The 23,774-nt window shown below is 40.3% G+C and overlaps 1 protein-coding gene across 1 annotated transcript; it reads right to left on the reverse strand.

The window, feature by feature from the left end:
* Window positions 1-2,670: 2,670 nt before the first annotated feature.
* ZNF677 (zinc finger protein 677) lies at window positions 2,671-23,773 on the reverse strand. Its single transcript, XM_047710466.1, has 4 exons — window positions 23,067-23,773; window positions 20,668-20,732; window positions 14,628-14,781; window positions 2,671-7,052 (listed from the first exon to the last, which is right to left on the reverse strand). Exons 2-4 carry the CDS (start codon window positions 20,680-20,682, stop codon window positions 5,065-5,067), a joined length of 2,157 nt encoding a protein of 718 aa, XP_047566422.1. The 5' UTR covers window positions 20,683-20,732; window positions 23,067-23,773; the 3' UTR covers window positions 2,671-5,064.
* Window position 23,774: the final 1 nt, after the last annotated feature.

Consider the following 23,774-nt stretch of genomic DNA (forward strand, 5'->3'; position numbering starts at 1 on the left):
TTATTTATTTAACAGAGAGAGGGAACACAAGCAGAGGGAGCAGGAGAGGGAGAAGTAGGCTTCCTGCTGAGCAGAGAGCCCAATGCAGGGCCCGATCCCAGGACCCTGGGATCATGACCTGAGCTGAAGGCAGACGCTTAACGACTGAGCCACCCAGGCGCCCCTCATTTTGTTTTTTTAAAACAAAAAAGTTTAAAAAGTTTCTTCAAACTTTTTGTTTAAAGTACATTTTGTTACTATTTGATTTTAAAGTACAGTATTTTATTATATGGTAAAAAAAAAAAGTATGATATGGACATTGAAGATATAACTGAGGTGTAAAAGACCCCCCACATTTACTTGATACACATTCATAAGTGGAAGTAGCAATATCCCCCTGGCTGGCTACAGGGGTGTGTAGACAACAGGAAAAGTGTGTATCTTTTTTTTTTTAAAGTGTGTATCTTAACTGGGATCAAATCTCAGGTAGTTTTGACAAATGATATTTACTATCTTTCCCTTAATTCATTACCCCACCCCATCCCTTGGTAAGGCTGCCATAAAGAAATACGTCTATGTATTCTCCAAACAGATCATCATGATTTTGGATCTATTACATATCATCTTAAGTACTCTGGGGAGTTTTGTTAAAATTTTAAAAATTGTAACTATAGGAAGTCCCAATTTTTAAATGTCTCCAGTAGAGACTTAGCATCACATTTCACCAGGCTGCATGCCAATGGCAGTAAACATGTCACCATGCTGACCGTCTTCTCCATTTCCTCCACCCACTTGCCCTTCCTCATTTGTAACTGCATGAGACACTTTCAGTGATTCTGCTCAAATGTCACCTCATCATATGGGCATTGCCAGAAAACACTGTTTAAATTAGGGAATCCTGTAGGTCTATCACTGTACGTGAACACACTTTGGATACTTAGCATTATAATATTTTATCCTCATAGACTTACCGTTATGGAATATGAACTACTTGTTTCCTGCTAAGGTCAGTGATTAGAATGCATTTTATCAGTGCGAAGTAGAAAGTTACTGTGATGCATAAGCTGAGAGATTAATAGTTCAAATGGTCAAGTAAACATGTAATTGTTTGTGGGACCAAATTCCTTATTCCTGTACCTTTTTTTTTTTTTTTAAGATTTTATTTATTTGACAGAGATCTCAAGTAGGCAGAGAGTCAGGCAGAGAGAGAGGGAGAAGCAGGCTCCCAGCTGAGCAGAGAGCCCGATGCGGGGCTCGATCCCAGGACCCTGGGATCATGACCTGAGCCGAAGGCAGAGGCTTTAACCCACTGAGCCACCCAGGCGCCCATTCCTGTAACTTTCTAACTTAGTGTTCGGAACATTTTGTTATAAAGTCTCAGGCTGTACTTTGTTGATGTTGTGAATTTTAGGCAACGTGTGCTAAATAGCTCTAACTCGTTTTTTTTTTAAGGGATTTTTTTTTTTTTTTGGAAGATTTGTTTATTTGGTGGGGGGAAGGGCAGAGAGAGGAAGAATCTTGAGCAGACTCCCTGGTGAGTGCGGAGCCCAGTGTGGGACTCAATAACCCGACCCTGAGATCATGACCTGAGCTGAAACCCAAAGCCGGATGCTTAACTGAATGAGCCACCCAGGCGACCCTGAAGGGATGTTTTAATAAAGCTTTCCTAAGCTACAAAATTTTAAATTCAAGAACCCCTCTCAAATGCGCCATTCCGCTCTTAATACAAAATATTGATCTTATTTGTCAGGTAGGACAGTTTGTGAGTGACAGACCTCCTGGAAAACAGCAGCTGAAACAAGGCGGTTTATCATCCCCAAGTAACAGGAGGCCCAGATTTGTAGTGCTGGATGGGACGGGTGCCCTGGGTAGTTCTCTCCCTGCTCTACCTCCGTTGGCAGCCCTTTCACCGTCCAGCAGGATGGCCACTGTAGGACTAAGGGTGAACGGTAAAGGGCAAAGCCCTTTTCATTATTCGGTTTTGTCTTGCTTACATGGAAATGATAATCCCAGGAAGTTTTTCCAATTAGCTAGAAATTTTAATAATAGTTTTATTAAGGATATTAGGGATTTTTCCAATTTCATATTCACACCTAAACAGAAGGTAAAAGAAAAAGATGTTAGAGAAAACATTCTGCAGATCAAATTAAAAATACCCCTTATTAAGTGACAAGGTAGTCAAGGATAACTGTGGAAAGAGAGATTTTATCAGCATACTTTGTCCTTTATCCTGAAGTATGTTCTGTGCAACCCATGACCAGCTTGGTAGGTGTTCCAAATGAGGTTCAAAAATTATTAACCTAGTGTTTCCTAACTTAAAGACTTAATTCCTCTGTTAATTTTATTTATCTGGACCTAAAACTGAAATAATTTGCCAAGTCTCAATACAGATACTCTGATTCTAGTATCTTGGTAGAGAAATGAAAGGACTCATTAAAGGCTTGTAGTTGGGACATATTCTATCACTTCCACATGTATTTTAATATTAGACTGTAACTTAATAGAAATATAATTGTGACATCCTCAGTGTAAAAATACCTTAGGTAATTTATCTAAACAGTATTTCACCATTTTCAACAATCATATTGTGCAGTAGGGTCTGTATGTGCACCAGGAAAAGGAAGGTAGTGTGTTAGCATGCGGCAGATTGTGGTCTTTCCCTACCAAGTCAGGAGTAAACATTCAGTTTTATATTAGAGTCTGACTCCATTTTTGATGTCTGAGGAATGATACCTATTAAGCCTCACTATATAACCTCTTACTATTCTGCCCACCTGGGCAGGGCAAGCTAATAATAAAGCCTGAGTGCCCCTTCCCTTGGCATTAACTGAAAGTTCACACCATGAGTGCCATCGCCCCAGCCCCACATAGTATCCATCCTAACATACCAGTCACCATTCCCTGCATTCTCTAGCCATTTTTAGACAACCTGAGAAGGTCTACCCTGCTCTCCCCAGAAAGCATCATATGTAATAAACATTCTCTTAACACTATTATATGGAGTCCTCATTGATGACATCCAGACATCCTGTTCCAGTGGAGTAAGCACAAGTACAAACTAGCAAAAAATGTTTTAGAGGGTAAATATATGAGATTGCTAGTTATCAAGACTCCCACTGTGTCAATGTTTGTTCTTGAGAGAAACTCAGTGAACACTGATCTTTTCAACTTCCTGAGCAAGCCAGCACAAGAGATTATCTTTATCCTTATTTCTGAAATTTTCTTTTATTTCCTAATACTTTTCATATGCTTACTATTTTTCTATTTTCATTTCATGTAAACATGCAACCCAAGGGTCTCATTGCAGCACAAAAGAAAGCCATGTAAACTATAATCACACAGTGTATGTTTATGAACGGGGAGGCAGGTTTTAGAGGGTGAGTTTGAAATTGTGTAACTTTCAAATTCAAATTATGAATATATATTTCCAACAATGTAAGTTGTGTGAATCTAACATGGAGAAAAATTATTATGGATGACATTCAACCTAGGGAGCCCAAGGATGTATTACCAATGTTCATTATGAAATGCTCCAATGAGATGGGATGCACTTGGGCTAATAAAAGGCACATGATTCATTCATGTTACAAAAAAATGTTTCTATAGTTTCCTTTTTAGATATGAGAATTTATAATATCCTTAATAAAATGATATCAGACTGCAATTTCAGTGGCCAAATTTGAATCCTTCACAAGCATACTACTCTGGTTCTTTTGATTAAAATGTGCTCTACAACTTTCTCTTCAGTTTCCAAAAATAAGACTAATTTTTACTTATCTATGATATACAACAATTACTGCCTTTCATAAGAGGGAGAAATCATCATTCCCCCTCCATTTTTTCTACTACATATGCCATCCCCAATAACCTGTCCTTCTACTCACATGAAAATATTTCTCTTAATGTTCTGGCCTACTCTGTTTCATGATCATCCTTTCCTGTAACCATCAACAAAGGCCCTCAATCATACCAACAATCTAGAGAAGAGGCTGTAGTCACAGAAAACATGGCAATTTAGGTAACAGTTTTGTGCTATTCCCTGCCCCCACTAAGCCCTCAAACCTACATTGTGCTGTATCTTAAAATTAGTGTCCTAGTTTTTCCAGGTTACGTAGGTATGAGTAAACCCCACCTAAATGACCTGGGTCCTTTCACCTTACCAATCCCTTGAGCCCATTATGGTGGCCCATGAAATGAATGTAATTAAAGTATACCATCAGTGGATTCCAAACTGCAGGTCGTGTCATCAGTAATAATGCAGCCTCGAGAAACCTCAAGTAATTGAGTAAAAAAATTTATAGGGGCTTCTGGCTAGCTCAGTCCTTATAAGAGGACGTGACTCTTGATCTTGGGGTTGTGAGTTTAAATTCCACATTGGGTGTTGAGAATACTTAGAATATTTTTAAAAAATTATAAGCTGAAGATAATTAGTAGCTCTTTCCACAGATATCCTTGTTCTGTTGATACCTATCTAATGATACCTCATTAGGTTTTAAATAATTTAAATTTTCTGTGGAATTTAACATCTAAGATTGGTTAATCCTCAAAGTAGGCCTACTTCCCCTGTAGTATGAGTTTTCTTATTTTAGTCCATTGAGAGAACTGGCTAAACAAATGATCACTTTCATTACATTTGTAATGTTTCTGTCCAGTATGCATTCTTTGGTATTTCCTGAGGTAAAGACCTTGACACATTTGTGTGGTTTCCATCTCATATGAATTCTTTCATAACCACAACGTTGTACTTTTATTTTTTTTAATCACTGGAAATTTGTCCCTTTTAATCCCATTCACTTATTTTATGTGCCCCCCAAAGCTGTACATTTTTTATAAAGCTGATCACACTCATTACATTTGTAAGGTTTCTGTCTATAAGAACAGTTATATTCCACAAGGTATAAACTTTGGATAAGCCTTGCCATACATTACATTTGTGTGCTTTCTTTTAGAGATTTATATTATGATGTCAAGTGAGGTGTAAGCCCCTGGTTACAAGTTTTGCCACATACATTAGTTTCATATGGTTCCTCTCCATGATATGGATTCTCTGATGTTGAATAAGGCTTGAACACTTGCTTAATCATTTTATTTGTAAGGTTTCCTTCTATTGTGAGTTCTTTGATGATCCCCAAAGCTTGAGTTTTGAATAAAACCACTGCCACACATACTAGATTTATAATGTTTCTTTTCACTATGTATTTTCTGATGCCTAGTAAGTTTTGCAAACTGGGTAAAAGCTTTGCCACACTCATTACATTTATAAGGTTTCTCTCCAGTGTGGATTTTCTTATGCTGAGTAAGATGTGAACGCTCCGTGAAGGCTTTGCCACACTCATTACATTTATAAGGTTTCTCTCCAGTATGAGTTCTCTCATGACCCCAAAGATGAGAACGTTTAATAAAAGCCTTATCACATTTGTTACATTTATAAGGTTTTTCTCCTGTATGAATTCTCTGATGTTCCATAAGGCTTGAACTTTGGATAAAAGCCTTGTCACACACATCACATTTGTGTGGTTTCTCTCCAGTGTGTATTTTCTGATGCCTGGTAAGGTTTGCAAATTGGGTAAAAGCTTTGCCACACACATTACATTTATAAGGTTTCTCTCCAGTATGGATTTTTCTATGTTGAGTAAGATTTGAACGCTCAGCAAAGGCTTTGCCACACTCAATACATTTGTAAGGTTTCTCTCCAGTATGAGTTCTCTCATGGCCCCACAGGTGTGACCGTCTGATAAAAGCCTTATCACATTTACTACATTTATAAGGTTTTTCTCCTGTATGAATTCTCTGATGTTCTAGAAGGCTAGAGCTTTGGATAAAAGTTTTGCCACAAACATCACATTTGTGTGGTTTCTCTCCAGGATGTGTATTCTGATGTCTAATGAGGTGTGAGCACTGCTTAAAAGCTTTGCCACACTCCTTACATTTGTAAGGTTTCTCTCCAGTATGGATTTTCTTATGTTGAGTAAGGCTTGAACGTTCAGCAAAGGCTTTGCTGCATTCATTACATTTGTAAGGTTTCTCACCACTATGAATTCTCTCATGACTCCAAAGGTGTGACCGTTGGATAAAAGCCTTACCACATTCATTACATTTGTAGGGTTTCTCTCCAGTATGCATTCTCTGATGATTTGCAAGGTTTGAATTTTGACTACAGACCTTGCCACATATGTCACATTTATATGGTTTCTCTCCTGTATGGATTCTCTGATGTCTAGTGAGGTTTGAACATTGGTTAAAGGCTTTGCCACACTCCTTACATTTGTAAGGTTTCTCTCCAGTATGGATTTTCTTATGTTGAGTAAGATGTGAGCGCTCTGTAAAGGCTTTGCCACACTCATTACATTTGTAAGGTCTCTGTCCTGAATGAATTCTCTCATGACTCATGAGGTTTGAGCTTTTGCTAAAAGCCTTCCCACAGTCATTACATTTGTAAGATTTTCCCCTAGTGTATGCTCTTCTGTATTGTGTAGGTAACAAAGGATATTTTAAAATCTTCCTATATTTATTCCAAATGTTTCTGATACTGGAAGGAGTTCTTTGAAGTGGTGAAACAGAGGAACCATTGTTGAAAGATTTCTCAACTTGATTACATTCATACATTTTTTCCTCAGTCTGAAATCTCTGCAGTTCAGCCAGGTGTGCGTGTAAACATAACCCAGTTCTGTTTTCCAAACAGTCTGTGTACCATTTTCCAGCAACACTTGTGTTATTTTCCAGTTTTAACAAATGCCTTACAAATGGCTCACCATGCATGAAATATTGGTATGTATGATTTCCTACAGAAGTACTCTGCTTTGGAGGAAACGTAATTGAGGATTTATTAAGCTGTTGATCTTTTCTGTGAGTGAGATTTTTGTTATGTGTCAAAGGCACTTCTTTGTAATTTCTTGCATCGTATCTCCACTGACTCTCAAACTCATGCATATTTTCCCAGACTTCCTTGAGATCAAAATCCTTGATGCCTTGGCTTTCATTTCCCTCCAATATCACTAAGCGGTATGATTCTCCTTTATTAATGTCCTCTTTTGGTGATAATTTCTTGATTGCAAATCCAGCAGAAAGGCTTCCTATCAAAGAGAGTTGGAGGGTAATTATTGTATGCTGAATTACATAATTACATTAAAAAGTACTTATCATGAACATAGGAAGTTTCTCAAGCATAGTCTTCAAGCACTATCATAATATATAAACACTATCGTAATATATAATGTTTTTGTTTTCTTTTTATAAATTTTTCCATATTAATATTTTCTCTGATCTTAATTAAAATTTTCTAAACATACTATTATATACTATACATATTTTTTGGCCATATACCTGGGTACTTGATACTTCATGATTAGGGAGCTGATCTGTATACTGGCTATTCTGTAACTGTACATGAGATCATAACTGAGATTTCTGTCTTCCCTAATTCTTTTTTTTTTTAAAGATTTTATTTATTTATTTAACAGACAGAGATCACAAGTAGGCTGAGAGGCAGGCAGAGAGAGAGAGGAGGAAGCAGGCTCCCTGCCGAGCAGAGAGCCTGATGCGGGGCTCGATCCCAGGACCCCGGGACCATGACCTGAGGCGAAGGCAGAGGCTTTAACCCACTGAGCCACCCAGGCGCCCCATGTCTTCCCTTATTCTTAATCTTTATAAAAGTATGTTTATCTGAACCCGATATTTCATAATTCAGTGATTCTCAACGTATCTTTCATTTCTTCTACTGTGTGTTCCTTATGGAATGTAAATTCTTTCTTTAGTTCTTGGGAAAGAATTCTTTAGAATTCCAGAGACCTATTATTTTGTGTAACTGGTTACTTAACCTTCTACATTTATCAGTTGTTTAACTGTAATACAGACTTCTTAAAGTACCTTTTTTCTTTCATCATATCCCCCCACATTATTACTAAGCACCAGATCACGCTGCTGTACTGAGCAGGCTGTGCTGTGTATGAATGGGGCTCTTTCCTTACGTAGGTAATGCAGTGTGGGGAGGGGCGGGTCCTGTGGAAACTGAGGTGCTCTGGCCTCATAATTAATATACCAGGAGATACCAGTACAGTTGTTTAGATCAATGAAAAGTCTGAGGAGGATTTGGATTTGGGTTCAGAAAAGCAAGAGTGAAGCACAAGGAGTACCAGGAGAAGTGGGAATAGTGCTTGTGCTTGCACATCTATGGTAATATGTCCTTTAGAAGGACAGTGTGAACAGCAGAATTTAAAAAGAGAAACAATTTTTGGCAGTGTCACTGTGGTCCATGACAGAGGTCTATGTGCACAGTTGTGGTTAGCAACGTAAGTAGCCAATAACAGGAAAACAGGACAGCAACGGGACGTGTGTCAACAAGGACCAGGTGGGTTAACTGAAATACGTAATTTCAAGAGCTTAAGAAATTTTCTGGGAAACACAAATAAGGAATAAGGAAATATTCACACAAATAAGTAATAAGGAACACAAATAAGTAATAAGGAAACCATGGAATGTAAAAAAACTTCATTTCCTTAAGTAAATTTAGATATTTAAATATCATTAATATACCAGTATGTACATGATGAATCTAAACAAGAGTATTAGAATAAAGTATTTGTAGCAAAAAAAAAGTAATGAAAATAAAATTTAAAGTTATTTTCAGAAAACTACGTGTATATATAGCGAAAAAATAATGTATCTTATACAAAAAAGCTAAGGTAAGTCAATCGGATGGTATTTCTGGGACTAAAGCAGTAACTTAAAAGTATGTTCACAAGATATCAAAAACTCTCAGTTTAAAGAATGTCATATATTTAACTAAGGAAAATGTGTGTTAAAATAATGAGATACTTGGGGCATTTGAGTGGCTCCGTGGGTGAAAGCCTCTGCCTTCGGCTCAGGTCATGATTCCAAGGTCCTGGGATCGAGCCCTGCATCAGGCTCTCTGCTTGGCAGGGAGCCTGTGTCTCCCCTCCCTCTGCCTGGCTCTCTGCCTACTTGTGATCTCTCTGTCAAATAAATAAATAAAATCTTAAAAAAAAACCACTGAGATACCACTACACAATTACGAATGGCCAAAATCCAGAACACTATAACACCTAATATACTACTGAGGATGTGGAACAGGAACTCTAGGTCACTGCTGGTGGGAATGCAAAATGGTATCCCCTCTGGAAGACAACCTGCAGTTTCTTACAGAATTAAATATACTCTTAAATAGGATCCAGCAGTCAAACTCCTTGGTATTTACACAGCTAAGTTGAAAATTTATGTCCACGTAAAAACCTGGGACACAAAATAGAAAAATCCTACAATCTGATTGGAACCACAAAAGATCCCAAATGGTGAACTCATCTTGAGAAGGAAGAACGAAGTTAGAGGCATCATGTTCCCTGATTTTACACTCCTTCATTACAAAGCTGTGGTAATATAAACAATATGGTATTGGTATTAGCATAAAAACAGACACAGAGATCAACAGAAGAGAACCCAGAAATAAACCCACACATGGTCAGTTAATTTACAACAAATGAGACGTGAATATACAATGGGGAAAGGACAGTCTCTTCAATAAACAGTATTGGGAAAACTGGACAGCCACATGCAAAAGAATGGAACTGGGCCACTATCTGATACCATACACAAAAACTAACCCAAAAGAGATTAAAGACTTGAACCTAACACCTGAATCCATAAAACTCCTAGAAGAAAAGATAGAGGGTAATAAGCTCCTTGACACAGGTCTGGGCAATGATTTTTTTTTTTCACCCTTGATACTAAAAATCAACAAAAGCAAAAATAAGTGGGACTTGCACCAAACTAGAAAATTTCTGCACAGGCAAGGAAACCATCAAAAAAATGAAAAGGTAACCTACTGAATGGGAGAAAATATTAGCAAATCATTTGTCTTATTAGGGGCTAATAATCCAGAATAACAGCAGAAAGCCCCCAAATAACCCAATTTTAAAAATGAGCAAAAGATCTGAATAGATATTTTCCAACAAATACATGCAGATGGCCCACAGGACCAAGAGAAGCAGCTCAAGATCACTCATCATCAGGGAAATGCAAATCAGAGCCACAGTGAGATACCATGTTGCGCTCGTCAGAATAGCAGGTATCAAAAAGACAAGAAATAACCAGTGTTGGTGAGGGGATGGAGAATTTGTGCACTGTTGGTGGGAGTCTAAATTGGTGTAGCCAGTATGGAAAACAGTATGGTTGTTCCTAAAAAAATAAAAAATAGAATTACTGTATGATCCACCAATTCCTCTTATTTATCTGAAGAAAACAAAACACGAGTTCAAAAAGATACATGCATTCTGATGTTCGCTGCAGCGCTGTTCACAATATCCGTGATATGGAAACAATCTAAGTGTCCACTGATGGGTGAATGGGTAAATACAGGATTATCCAGTCTAAAAAAAAGAACAGAATCTTGCCATTTGTGATAACATGGATGGACCTTGAGGACATTACACTAAGTGGAATAAGTCAACCAAAAAGACCAATATCTTCTATGATCTGTCTTATATGTGGACTCTTAAACAACAACAACCCTCTGAGATACAGAGTATACTGACGGTGGCCAGAGGCAGGAGGCTGACAGGATAGTAGCAGAAATGGGTGAAGGGGATTAAAAGGTTTAGGAGAAAAAAAGAAAAAAGATGAGCACCTGGCTGGCTCAGCTGGCAGAGCATGCGACTCTTTATCTTAGGGTTGTTGAGTTTGAGCCCCACGGTGGGGGTAGCAAACTCTTAAAAATTAAAAATCGGGGCGCCTGGTGGCTTAGTGGGTTAAAGCCTCTGCCTTCGGCTCAGGTCATGATCTCAGGGTCCTGGGATCAAGCCCCGCATCGGGCTCTCCGCTCAGCGGAGAGCCTGCTTCCTCCTCTCTCTCTGCCTGCCTCTATGCCTACTTGTGATCTCCGTCTGTCAAATAAATAAATAAAATCTTAACAACAACAAAAAAAGACTTGCTGCTGGGATGCCTGAGTGGCTCGGTATGTTGTGTCTGACTCTTGGTTTTGGTTCAGGTCATAACCTTAGGGTCGTGAGATTAAGCCCCCTGTCAGGCTCTGTGCCGGGTGTAGAGTCTGCTTAAGATTCTCTTCCCTTCCCTTCCTCCCTCCCCCACCACTCCTGCCAGCACACACATGCTCACTCCCTCTCTTTCAAAAAAAACAAAACAAAACCAAAAACAAAGCAAAACAAACTGCTGCTGCACTTTGAGTTTTTAAACGAAAAACAAAAAGATATCAATATGGTGCTTTCCATATACCCGGAATGCAGTAAACATTTGAGCAATGATACAGGTTTCTCCTACAGAAAGGCTAACTAGAAATCTCAGTAAGCTGTGCTGTATCTAAACTACATCTAATTTTAGATTTTCACTTTTTGGAATTATCCACATCGTGACTTTCAACTAATGAATGCAAAGGGGCCAGACCCTAAAAAGCCAGGATGGCTTGGGAAAGAGAGAGATTTTAGCTGTACTTTATTAGACAGACAATACTAGGAAAAGGCTCAACTAAGACACTATCATCTTCTCAGAGGGTTAATGGGAGGTGGCTTCCTTGTAGAATGAAGTGACTCTGTGTCCTCTAGACCACCATTGTCAGTAGTGAAACATTTCTGTCTTGATCAGAATAGGTAATATAATCTTATATACTGAAATTTACTTTTGTAAACAGGAAGAGAAATGTTGAAACGGGAAAAATGTGGCCAGTAAAGAGCAGGAGTGGCGGGGGGAGGGGGGCAAGGGGAGCATTGTGGGTGTTGTGACCCACATGCATATTGTGTGAACACCGCTCTCGGAGGCTACAGGCGGAAATGACCTGAGTTGAAACAAAAGCGCTCCCAAATATGCCTAAGTGCCTTTTATCCTAGCAAGTTAAGATTTGAGAAATTTTTAGCATATAACCTCAAGTCCTCCCAGTCATGAAAATCCATTTTCAGATTGTTATTGTAGACACTATAGGAAACTAGTTTACAAACAAAATCTCAATAAAGATTATCCTCTCCTTCAGCCTTTAAAACTCAGCCTTCAACAAAGTCAAAAGAGAACCCTCAGAATGGGAGAAAATATTTGCCAATCATATATCTGATAAGGTACTTGCATCTAGAATATATAAAGAACTCTTTAGATCAACAACAAAAAGACAATCTAATTTTTAAATGGACAAAGAATATGAAAAGACATTTCAGAAACCATAGAAAGATGGCCAATAAGCACACAAAAAGATGTCTTAGTCATTAGGGAAATGCAAATCAAAACCGGGGTAAGATACAACTCCACATCCCTAGGATGGCTATAATCAAGGAAACGGATTACAAGTGTTGGTAAGGATGTGGAGAACCTGGAATGTTCATACATCCCTGGTGGGAATGTAAGATGGGGCAACTGCTTTGGAAAATAGTCTGGTGGCTCTCCAAAAGATTAAAGAAAACTACTGTATGGCCCAGCAGTTCCACTCCCAGCTATATGCTGAGGAGAAATGAAAACTGTATGTCCCCATAAAAACTTGTGCAAAACTGTTTACAGCAGCATTACTCATAACAGCCATAGGGCAGAAACAACGCGAATGGCCAGCGACGCACGGACGGATAAACAAGATGTGGGATTCGTGCATGGAATATTACGTGGCGACAAAAAGGAATGAAGTTCTACAAAAACCAAAAAGGGCTATAAAAGTCAAACAACACACCAAAAACCCCTGCATATGAATGTTCATAGCAGCTTTATCTGTAATTGCCCAAACCTGAAAGCCACCAAGGTGCCTCTCAGTAGACGAATGGAGAAATAACCTGTGGCCCATTCAGACAACGGAAATACTATTCAGCGATAAAAAGGAGCTGTCAAGCCAGGAAAAGACATGGAGGAAACGTAAACGCACGACAATCTGAAAAGGCCATATATCCCATTTGATTCCAACTTAATGACATGCTGGGAAAGGCAAAACTATGGATACAGTGAAGAGATCCACGTTTGCAGGTGCCAAGAGGGAGGGTGTGAGGACTCTCTTATTGCTGGCTCAAAGGAGATGATCATATTATGTCTGATCTATACTGTCACCACCTCGGGAAGCACTGTTAAACTGCACAAACGCTAGGACAACTAGAGGCCCAGATCACTCAGGATCTCCTGATACCTTCCATCTCGGTGTCCTGGGACATGCTGACATTCTAACTGGTGGCTTCAAGAAGCACTTCTTTATGCAGCAGGAGGATACCACAGCATACTAATCTATGTTCCTCTTCAAGAATTTTGTTACCTGGTAAACTCCTCCATGGCAGAGTCCACTGTGAAGCTGTTACCTAAAGGTGGATTATCACAGCAGGAAAAGAGGATGAAGCTTTAGACCCTTGGAATTATTTTTCAAAAACAAGTTTCAGAGGCAAAATCTTAGAGGAGAAGAGGGAGAAAAATACAATATATGGGAGTAAAATAAGAGGGTCAAATTTTGTGGGGTTCCTGAAAGGGGCTGTGTGCTCTATCCAGACTGCAGGGTGAATGTCCAAACGACCGGGCTATACCCCCAGATGGCAGTGGGGATCAGAGAGGATCTCAGTATCCAGTCTTTATATTACTGCTGGGCCACCATCTCAGAAAGACCCTCCCCATTTCTTTTTAAACATGAATGGCAAAATGAGAACTGAAGAAATGGGTGAGGGGCCTGAACAGGCAGAGAGAGCTTGACACAGCTCCACGAAGTCTCATGGAGCCCCAGATACAACAGAAAGGCAGCCATTCTGTTTGTCGGCTGAGATGTTCTCCCAAGGATAGAAAATTGTTACTGGAAATTGAATAGGCTTTAGGGTCAGCACTACGGAGGCCTCAGCTCTGATCTGTATGGATTGAGAACCAAGAGAAACCAAGGGGAAAGACTCCTCAGGGACAGCCATCTTGGTCCCTCTCAAACAATGGCACCAATATGGTCAGAGGGGCCAGGGCCGAGGGTTACAGGTCATGACAATGGGAGCACAGAGGATTTCCTTTGAGAGTTCATAAGAAATAAATTTTTATTTTCCCATAGATCTTCCCCAAACAGTATTTAACGGAGCAGCTTACTCCGCCCATCTGAGCTCTTACGTGTGTTCCCATCCCTAATACATTCCCACATGTCTGCATTTCCCGTTTGAACTTCACTTTCCACAGTCCACGGCTCTTCCCCTTGTTCTAAAATGGATATATTCAGCTCAAGAGACTTCAAATTATAAAGAAAAAAGAACCTGATATGCTTTGCTCTTCCAGAACATATTCCTGGCTCTTTGTTCAGTGGAGAACAGAGGGTGTTCATTAGACGTGGGTGTAGAAAGTATTTAAAAAACTAGTCAATGGACTGCCTTCTCCTGAATGCTTCGGGGTTATTTTACATGTGCAGGTATCTAGCTCTCTTCCAAGAACTACTGAATCAAAAGCACGAGAGTAAGACCACAGAATCGGGTATGTTTTAAAAATTCACTGTAAGGTTTTCTGAAAACTAATGTTCTGCAACTACCTAATGAAGCACGAACGCGGAACTTCTGAAGAGAAGGGACAGTAGAGTCCACTTGACATTACGAAGCCTTTCCATTCTCTATCAAAACAGCTTTCGTCACTCCGTTAAGAACAGGGATTGAAACTCATACAGTCAAGTCAGGGCCTCTCAAGAAAAAAATGCAAAGACATACAAAATGAACTACCAACTTCTGGAGGGAAACTCTCCTCACCCAGGGAGACCAGGTTCCGGTAGTTCTCCACCATCACGTCCCTGTACAAGGCCCTCTGGGCAGGGTCCAGGCACTCCCACTCCTCCCGAGAGAATTCGATGGCCACATCCCTGAAGGTCAGGTGTCCCTGAAATGAAAACACATCTCACCAAGCGGACAGGCAGAGTGTTCTGATTCTGACACAAAGTAAAAGCAGCAGAGATGTATAAAGGTGACATGACTGGGGTGAGTATTCCGACTGATCTGTGTAAGATAATTCTGAGCAATCAGAAATTCTCTGATTTTCTTAAATGAAACAACATAAAATTAGCTGTTTTAAAGTACCATTTGGTGGCATTTAGTACATTCATAGTATTGAACAAACGTCACCTCAGTTGAGATAAAAAAATATTTTTATCGTTCCCAATGGAAACCCTTTACCCATTACACAGGTGCTTCCTATTGGCCCTTTCTTCTCCAGTCGCTGGCAACCATTAATGCTTTGTCTCTATGGATTTACCTAGTTTGGGTTTTTCATATTTGTAAATGGAATGGTATAAAGTGTGACTTTTCTGCATCTGGCTTCTTTTACTTGGAATAATGTTCAGGTTCGTGCATAATGTTGTACGTATCAGTACATTGCTTTTTTATGGCTGAATACTATTCCATCATAGGACTAGACTATATTCACTGTCTACTGATGGGCCTTTGGTCATCACCTTTGGCTAATGTTAATATAATGTTGCTGTGAACTTTCAAGTACAAGTAGGTGTGTGGATACCTGTTTTCGGTTCTTTTGGTTATATACCTAGGAATGGAATTCCTGGGTCGCATGGTTTAATTTTTCAAGAATCTGCCTTGCTCTTTCCAACAGCAACTTCTACATTTTAACAGAATGTGTCATGATTCTAATTTCTCCACATCTTTACCAACATTTTTGTGTTACTGTACTCATCCTAGTGGGTGTGAAATGGTATCTCATTGTGGTTTTGACTCTGCATTTCACTAATGACTGATTTCACTGAACCTCTCTTCAGTGGCCTGTTTCAGCTGTTTATCTGCTATGGAGAAGTGTCTATTAAAATCCTCTGACCATTTCTTAAATTGGGTTCTTTTTATTTGGGTTGTTGAGTTGTAGAAGTTCTTCATATATTCTAGGTTCTAGACCCTTACGAGATACATGATTTGCGAATTATTTCCTCTCATTTGGTAGGTTATGTTTCACATATGAGATCATGTCCTTTAATGCACAAACATTAATTTTGATGATGACCAATTTATCTTTCTCTCTTTTGTTTTTGGTATCATGTATTAGATCCACTGCCAGCCCCAAGGTCATGAAGCTTCACCTCTGTTTTCATCCAGGAGTTTTAAAGTTTTAGCTCTTACAGAGTCTTTGATTAATTCTAAATTATTTATATGGTACAAGGTAGTTTCACTTTATTCTTTCTCACATGGATATCCAGCTGTGCCAGCACCACTTAATATTCTTTTTCCACTGAGTGTTTTTGGCACCCCTGTAAAAAAGGAATTGACTACAGATGTATGGGTTTATTTGCAGATGCTCAGTTCTGTCACTTTGATCCGTATTTCTAGCCTCTGCTGGAGTTACACTTTCGATTACTCAAGATTTGTAGAATGGGGGCGCCTGGGTGGCTCAGTGGGTTAAGCCTCTGCCTTCAGCTCAGGTCATGATCTCAGGGTCCTGGGATCGAGCCCCGCATCGTGCTCTCTGCTTAGCAGGGAGTCTGCTTCTCCACCCCACCGCCCCCCACTTGCCTCTCTGCCTACTTGTGATCTCGCTATCAAATAAATAAATAAAAACTTAAAAAAAAAAAAAAAAAAGATTTGTAGTATGGCAGTGGGGATCAGAGAGGATCCCTAGATCCCTAGAATTCCAGGTCTTCCAACTTTGTTCTTTCTCATGTTAATTTTGGTTATTTGGGGTCCTTTCCAAATCGACTGAGTTTTAGAATCAGGTTTCAGATTTGTGCTTTTAAAAAAGGCTGTTGAGATTTTGCTGGGTATTTCATTACTCTTTATCTAACTTTGGGGAGGACTGCCATTTTAATGTCTTCTAATCCACAAACACAGGCTATCTTGACATTTATTTAGGTTTTAATTTTTAACTGCATCTTTGTAGTTTTCGTTGTGTATAAATCTTCCATTTCCTTGGTTAAACTTATTCCCATTCGTTTTGATGCTCTTGTAAATAGAACTGTTTACTTACTTTCAATTTATTGATTGCCAGTATACAGAAATACAACTGAACTGTGAGTGTTGATATTGTGTTCTGTAACTTCAATTTATTATCTCTAATTGTTCTTTTGAGGATTCTTTATTTCTAAATATATGATCATGTATTCTGTGAACAGACGTAGGTTGAATTCTTTTCCAATTTTGACACATTTTTCCCCTCTATTTTCTCTGGGTAGAACTTCAGTACAATGTTAAAGTGTGGTGACAAAATGGGGCACCCTTATTTGTTCTTGGTATTAGGGTGTAAGTTTTCAGTCTTTCACCAGTGAGTATAATGTTAGCTGCGGAATTTTAGTATTTAGTAATACCTTTTTTTCAGACTGAGCAAGTTCCCTTCTATTCCTAATTTTTTAGTGCATTGTTTTTGTTGGAATGTTCTGTAGACGTCTTCTAAGTCTAGTTGGTCAATCCTTTATTTCCTTAATGATATTATGTTTGATTGTTCTAGCCATTATTACAAGGGGAGTATTGAGGTCTCCAACTATTTTGCTCAATTTTTGCTTCAAAAAAGCAAAGGCTTTGTTGTTATGTACATATTGTTCACAGTTGTTTTATCTTCTTGATGGATTGACCCTTCTTTCAAAATGTAATGTCCTTCACCTTCTCTGGTAACAATTAAACAACTACGTCTATTTGATCTATTTGTATCGCTAGCCCCTAGCTTTCATCACTATTTGCATGGAGTATCTTTTCCATCCTTTCACTTTCCATCTATTTGTGTATCTAAAGTGAGCCTTTTGTAGATATAGAATGAAATTATTATTTTTTTCAAAGATTTTATTTGACAGAGAGCACAAGTAGGCAGAGAGGCAGGCAGAGAGAGGGGAAGGGAAGCAGGCTCCCCACTGAGCAGACAGCCCAACGTGGGGCTAGATCCCAAGACTCTGGGATCATGACCTGAGCTGAAGGCAGAGGCTTAACCCACTGAGTTACCCAGGTGCCCCTAGAGTGAAATTATTTTTTAAAAATTAACTTCTTTGTCTTTTATTGAAGAGTTTAATCAATTTAATCAGTTTACACTGTGTCTGTGCATACATACTATTTTTTTTAAAAAGATTTTGTTTATTTGATAAAGACAAGAGAGAGACAGTGAAAGAAGGAACACAAGCAGGGAGAGTAGGAGAAGGAGGAGCAGGCCTCCCGCCGAGCAGGGAGCCGGATGCAGGGCTCGATCCCAGGACCCTCATATGACCTGAGCCAAAGGCAGATGCCTAACGACTGAGCCACCCAGGCACCCCATGTGCACACCATTTTGATTGGTTTTGTTATTTTTCTGCATAGTTTTAAGTTATTTTCTGAATGGTTACCCTGGGGATTGCACTTTACATATAGAATAACATTTGAATTTCGTTGATATTAACTTAGCTTTAATAGCATATGACAACTGCTCCTATACAGTCTCCCTTTATGTTCTTTTTTTTAATTTATTTTTATTTTTTGAAGATTTTACTTATTTGACAGGAAGACACACAGCGAGAGAGGAAACACAAGCAGGGGCAGTGGGGGAGGGAGAAGCAGGCTTCCCACAGAGTGGGGAGCCTGATGTGGGGCTGGATCTCAGGATCCTGGCAGACACTTAACAACTGAGCCACTCAGGCGCCCAAGCTTACCAATTCTTTATTCTTCTTGTCATTCTGCTACTGAACCCTCTAGTGAATTTTCAGTTTTGGTGATTGTACTTTTTAGCTCTAGAATTTGTATTCTATCCCTTTACCATAATTTCTGTCCCTTTATTAATATTTTCTATTTGTCAAAACATTGTTCTCCTACTTCTTAGTTCTCTTCCATGGCTTCCTTTAGCTCAGTTAGTTTAAGACAGTTGACTTAAAATCTTTACTTAGTAAGTGGAATGTCTGGCCTTCTCAGGAACACCATCATTACCTGGCTAACCTGGTAATCATGCTTAAGATATACAATCTGGACATACCCTTAGATTATCTGTAGTCAGGTCAGCCTGCTCAGAAGCAGGCATTCATTGTAACAGTAAGAAATCGTAAAGGATTGATGTATCTTCATTTAGAGGATGGTCCGATGAGGCTCTAAAAAAGCAGTTATCTGTTTACTAACATGAAAACAACTCCAGACATAGGGTTGTAAATATTTAAATTTGCAAAATAAAATATTATAATTAAACATTTACTGAAGAATATTTTCTCAAATCATTATAGTATATAAATTATGGTATATAAATGCACTTTTATAAGGTTTTTATAATAGTTACTAAAGAGAATACTGGACGCCTGGGTGGCTCAGTGGGTTAAAGCCTCTGCCTTCAGCTCAGGTCATGATCCCAGAGTCTTGGGATCAAGCCCCACGTTGGGCTGTCTGCTCAGTGGGGAGCCTGCTTCCCTTCCCCTCTCTCTGCCTGCCTCTCTGCCTACTTGTGTTCTCTGTCTGTCAAATAAATAAAATCTTTTTTTTTTTTTTAAAGATTTTATTTATTTATTTGACAGAGATCGCAAGTAGGCAGAGAGGCAGGCAGAGAGAGAGGCAGAGAGAGAGGAGGAAGCAGGCTCCCTGCTGAGCAGAGAGCCCAATGTGGGGCTCGATCCCAGGATCCTGGGATCATGCCCTGAGCCGGAGGCAGAGGCTTTAACCCACTGAGCCACCCAGGCGCCCCAAATAAATAAAACCTTAAAAATAAATAAATAAAATAAAGAAAATACTGGTTCCTGATGAAGATAATCAGTGATGATGGATGGTATGATAGGAAGGGGATAGTTTACTTCTTAGTTTCTAAACTCCATTATTGTGTAGAACTGAACCACAGCAATACCAGAGAGGTTTAATACAGAAAAAAACAAAAACAAACAAAAAAACAACATTTAACAATAATTAGTAAAATAAGGGGCGCCTGGGTGGCTCAGTGGGTTAAAGCCTCTGCCTTCGGCTCGGGTCATGATCTCAGGGTCCTTGATCGAGCCCTGCACTGGGCTTTCTGCTCAGCGGGGAGCCTGCTTCCTCTTCTCTCTCTGCGTGACTCTGCCTTCTTGTGATCTGTCTGTCAAATAAATAAATAAAAATCTTAAAAAAAAATTAGTAAAATAAAAATTTAGCCCCAGACTCTCTAATGACAGAAAGTTCTGTTCCTATGTCTTGGCTAAACCATAAACATTTTTTCCTAAAACATCTGCTGTGTGAGAGTTGCAAAGACCTTGAGCGTTCCATAAAGATCTCATGGTCTTTATGAGATGGGTGTGCAATGAATAATTTAAAGAACACTCACGGTTAGACAAATGGGTTGATTCTACATTTTAAAACTAATTATGTTCATTAAAAAAGACACCCTCTCTGTTCCTTATTTCCTACTTTGAACTTCCCATTCTCTTTCAAAGTATTAATATTTTGGAGTCAGAAATATACTGATTTCCTTGTTTAACGTCCGATGACATTTTTAAAATTAGAAAAAGCAAATATCCCCCATGAGTCTCCTTTTCCAGAGGTTCTCAGGTATTTGTGCACATTAATACATCATTTACATATGTAATCTCTTTAATCTTGATTTATATGAGCTGAAAGGGCATCCAGAAAGGGTCTCTAAGGAATCCTTGATGTCCAACTGCACTGACACCACAGAGCCTACTCTCTTTCTCCAGTCCATGCCTACACAGAAAATCCTTCCCAGGCTGACCACCTAAAAGGAGCCTCTTCCCAAGTTCTATGTCACGGGGTCACAGTGAGATGGAATCTTCATGGAGATGAGAGAAGACTGGGACAAAGTGTGAGTAAACATTTTAGGCAGGAGAAAAACCAACTAAAAATATATGACTTTTACCTGGGAAAGAGCCATTCCTCCTTTTTTCCTTCTTCTTCTGGGCTTCTTTCTCAGATAAGGTTATTCTGTGTGACAAAAAGTATGTTGTTTAATGCACAGAATCAACATAACCCCTTCCTCTGCTGTAATACACATACTGGGAGAACCTTCTTGTGGAGGAAAGACAGTCCTTTGCTGCTCACTCCAACAGGAGGGAGGCAGAGACGATAACTCCCATATGGAGGGCAACAAGTGCCTTATTTTACGTATGTCTTCGGAAAGCCCTCCCCTCCTGCTGAAACCCACACATTCTACCGCAACTGCATTGTCCTTTGTCCCCTTGGCTCTTGGCCAAAGGAACTGCCTCATTCAAGTTCTTGGATCCTCCCTAGGCAGCCACATCCAATGAATGGTTGATGCAGGATACAGAAGCCGGTGCATTCCATCAAGCTGGACCCAACTCTCAATCTTAAGGACCACCTCAGCTCCAGAGCTCCTCCCTGGTAGCGGTACTGAAAGTTTAGATTTTTGTCCTGATAGTGATGGAAGCCATAAGAGGGTTTAATATCAAGAGATGACACAATCAAATTTAAGATAGTTATGATACAGAAAGGGGTAGGAGCTGAGAGGCGCATGCCTCTGTCTCTGGGACTATGCTCCTGCCTCTTTCTTAGTGGTGTTCATTATTTCTGGAGAACTAGGTCACATTTTATTTTTTTTTTTATTTTTATTTTTTTTTTTTTTTTTTAAGATTTTATTTATTTATTTGACAGAGAGAAATCAGAAGTAGGCAGAGAGGCAGGCAGAGAGAGAGGAGGAAGCAGGCTCCCTGCTGAGCAGAGAGCCCGATGCGGGGCTCGATCCCAGGACCCTGGGATCATGACCTGAGCCAAAGGCAGAGGCTTAAACCACTGAGCCACCCAGGCGCCCCTAGGTCACATTTTAAACTCTAATTATAACTGGGCACGCTCTCTCAGAAACCTCCAGGGACACGGACACACGGACACACACACACACACACACACACATCCAGTTCTGAAAATCACTTCAGGGATCTTATTAGCTCAGATTCGGAATTCCTGGTCTATCATCTCCATTTCACAGGCGGGTGCATTGAGTCTTAGAGGGGGAACACTTTTACCACGTTGCCCTAAAAAGGTCTGAACCACGGAGCAGTGAGCAGACCTGGGTGTAAGTAATTTCTGAAATGGTAGCCCAGACAAGTTTAAGTAGAAAGGACTTGTCCTAATTGCAGATGACCTTTCATGTTCCTGAACTAGGTTAGATTATCTTTAATGGGTTTAATCAAACCCAAGTTAATTTACTTCTGCTTTTCCAGAAAAAATATAATAAAAATATTTGAAATTGAAAATAGTTACTAGTTCTGAAAAACATGAAGAAGGGTCACCTGTGGAGATGAGCTCTGAGCAAACCTCTGCATCATAAACAGATGGGCTCGGGGCGCCTGGGTGGTTCAGTGGGTTAAAGCCTCTGCCTTCAGCTCAGGTCATGATCCCAGAGTCCTGGGATCGAGCCCCGCATCAGGCTCTCTGCTCAGCAGGGAGCCTGCTTCCCCTCCTCTCTCTGCCTGCCTCTCTGCCTACCTGTGATCTCTGTTTGTCAAATAAATAAATGAAATCTTAAAAAAAAAAAAAGAAAAAAGAAAGTATAAACAGATGGGCTCCGTTGGAATAAAGTTCCACATCAGTCCAGCCCATCCTCCCAACATTGGCACAGAAAGGGGACTTGAGGGGCACATCCACTTAGTTGGAAACTTCTGCTCAGAGCTCAGTAATTTCATGAGATCACTTAAGGGAAGGGAACTGCTGAACATGAAACTAACTGGCTAAACTAGATGTTGAGTGTTAAAAGATTCTCAACATCCTTAAAGGATGCATAACGAAACAGGTTAAGTTATTTACCAGACATCAAACAATATTCCACTACACAGTAAAGTAGAAAATCATGTAACTCATAATCTGAACAAAAAATTAAGGAAAATAACTTAGAAACTAAAAAGATATGCAGTGGATTCTGAGATTAAAGTTAAAACAGGTGTGAAGTTACATCAAATTTAGAAAAGAATGACATGAGCCACAGGAAAAGGGGGGAAAGAGAAACTTTCTGTCAATAACCGCCATTTTGAAAAGCACCACGTGCTTACAGAAAGTCTTCCCCCATTTCCTGGAAGGGAAGAGGATGGCCTGGAACTGCCTGAGCTAGGCCTCTGCACTCTAGTTAACAGGGGCTGCAAATGGAATCCTCTTCTATGCAATTAGGAAGTGCAGATGCCTTCAACACCCGATTTCACAACTCTCATTCTCTTCTGCCTAACAAACAATTCAACAAATTTTCACTCCAGAGCCACAAATCCGTACTTCACAACTCAATATCCCACATCCAGTCAATTCAACACTCACCTGGGTCTGGGTCCCGTGCTTTGTCCGAGACCACTATGTGTTGTGTTCTCTGTGTATGTCTCTGTCCTCGTTTCTCTTCTCTCCTTTTGTCCATCTGCGTTTCCCTCTCTGTTTGCGCATCCTTCGGCTTCCCTCCCTCACTATGCCAACACTTCGACCCGGCTCTGCCGCAACCTCTGTTTCAATCCCTGCCGCTCTTTCTCCCCAGACGTTCTGGTGGCCCCTAACTCCGCAGACTCCTGCCTCCTCCCCGCCATCTCGGTTGCTCCTCTGCCCTCCCTGGAGCGGAGAGAAGGGCCTGCATCCACTTCCCGAGGGACCACAGTACCGGCGCGGGTGAGGGTGGGCGCAGAGCCGGGAGTCCGGGGAAGGTTCTGAGAGGGAAAGCGACCGGCAAGGGCCATCGGTGTCTACAAGAGCCGAGGGCGGCAAGGCTGGGGCCCGTACCCGCCTCAGAGCGATAACGGAACCGAGCGCACACTCCCGGGTCCCGCACCGAGCGACAGGGCTCGGAACGTCTTACGGCGACGCCGCGACAAGCGATAGGTACAAGCTCCCAGCGAGAGGGACGAAGGGGGTTCAGGGATTTTAACCTTACCAGGCGACCCCCGAAACTGGGTGTGGAGGCGGGGCCCGAGGAGCGCGGCGGCGGCAGGAACCAGAAAAACGGACACTCACTGACCCGAGCGCGCCCGTGGCTCCGCGCGA

This window comes from Lutra lutra, chromosome 17 (assembly GCF_902655055.1).
Source record: "Lutra lutra chromosome 17, mLutLut1.2, whole genome shotgun sequence".
NCBI lineage: Eukaryota > Metazoa > Chordata > Mammalia > Carnivora > Mustelidae > Lutra > Lutra lutra.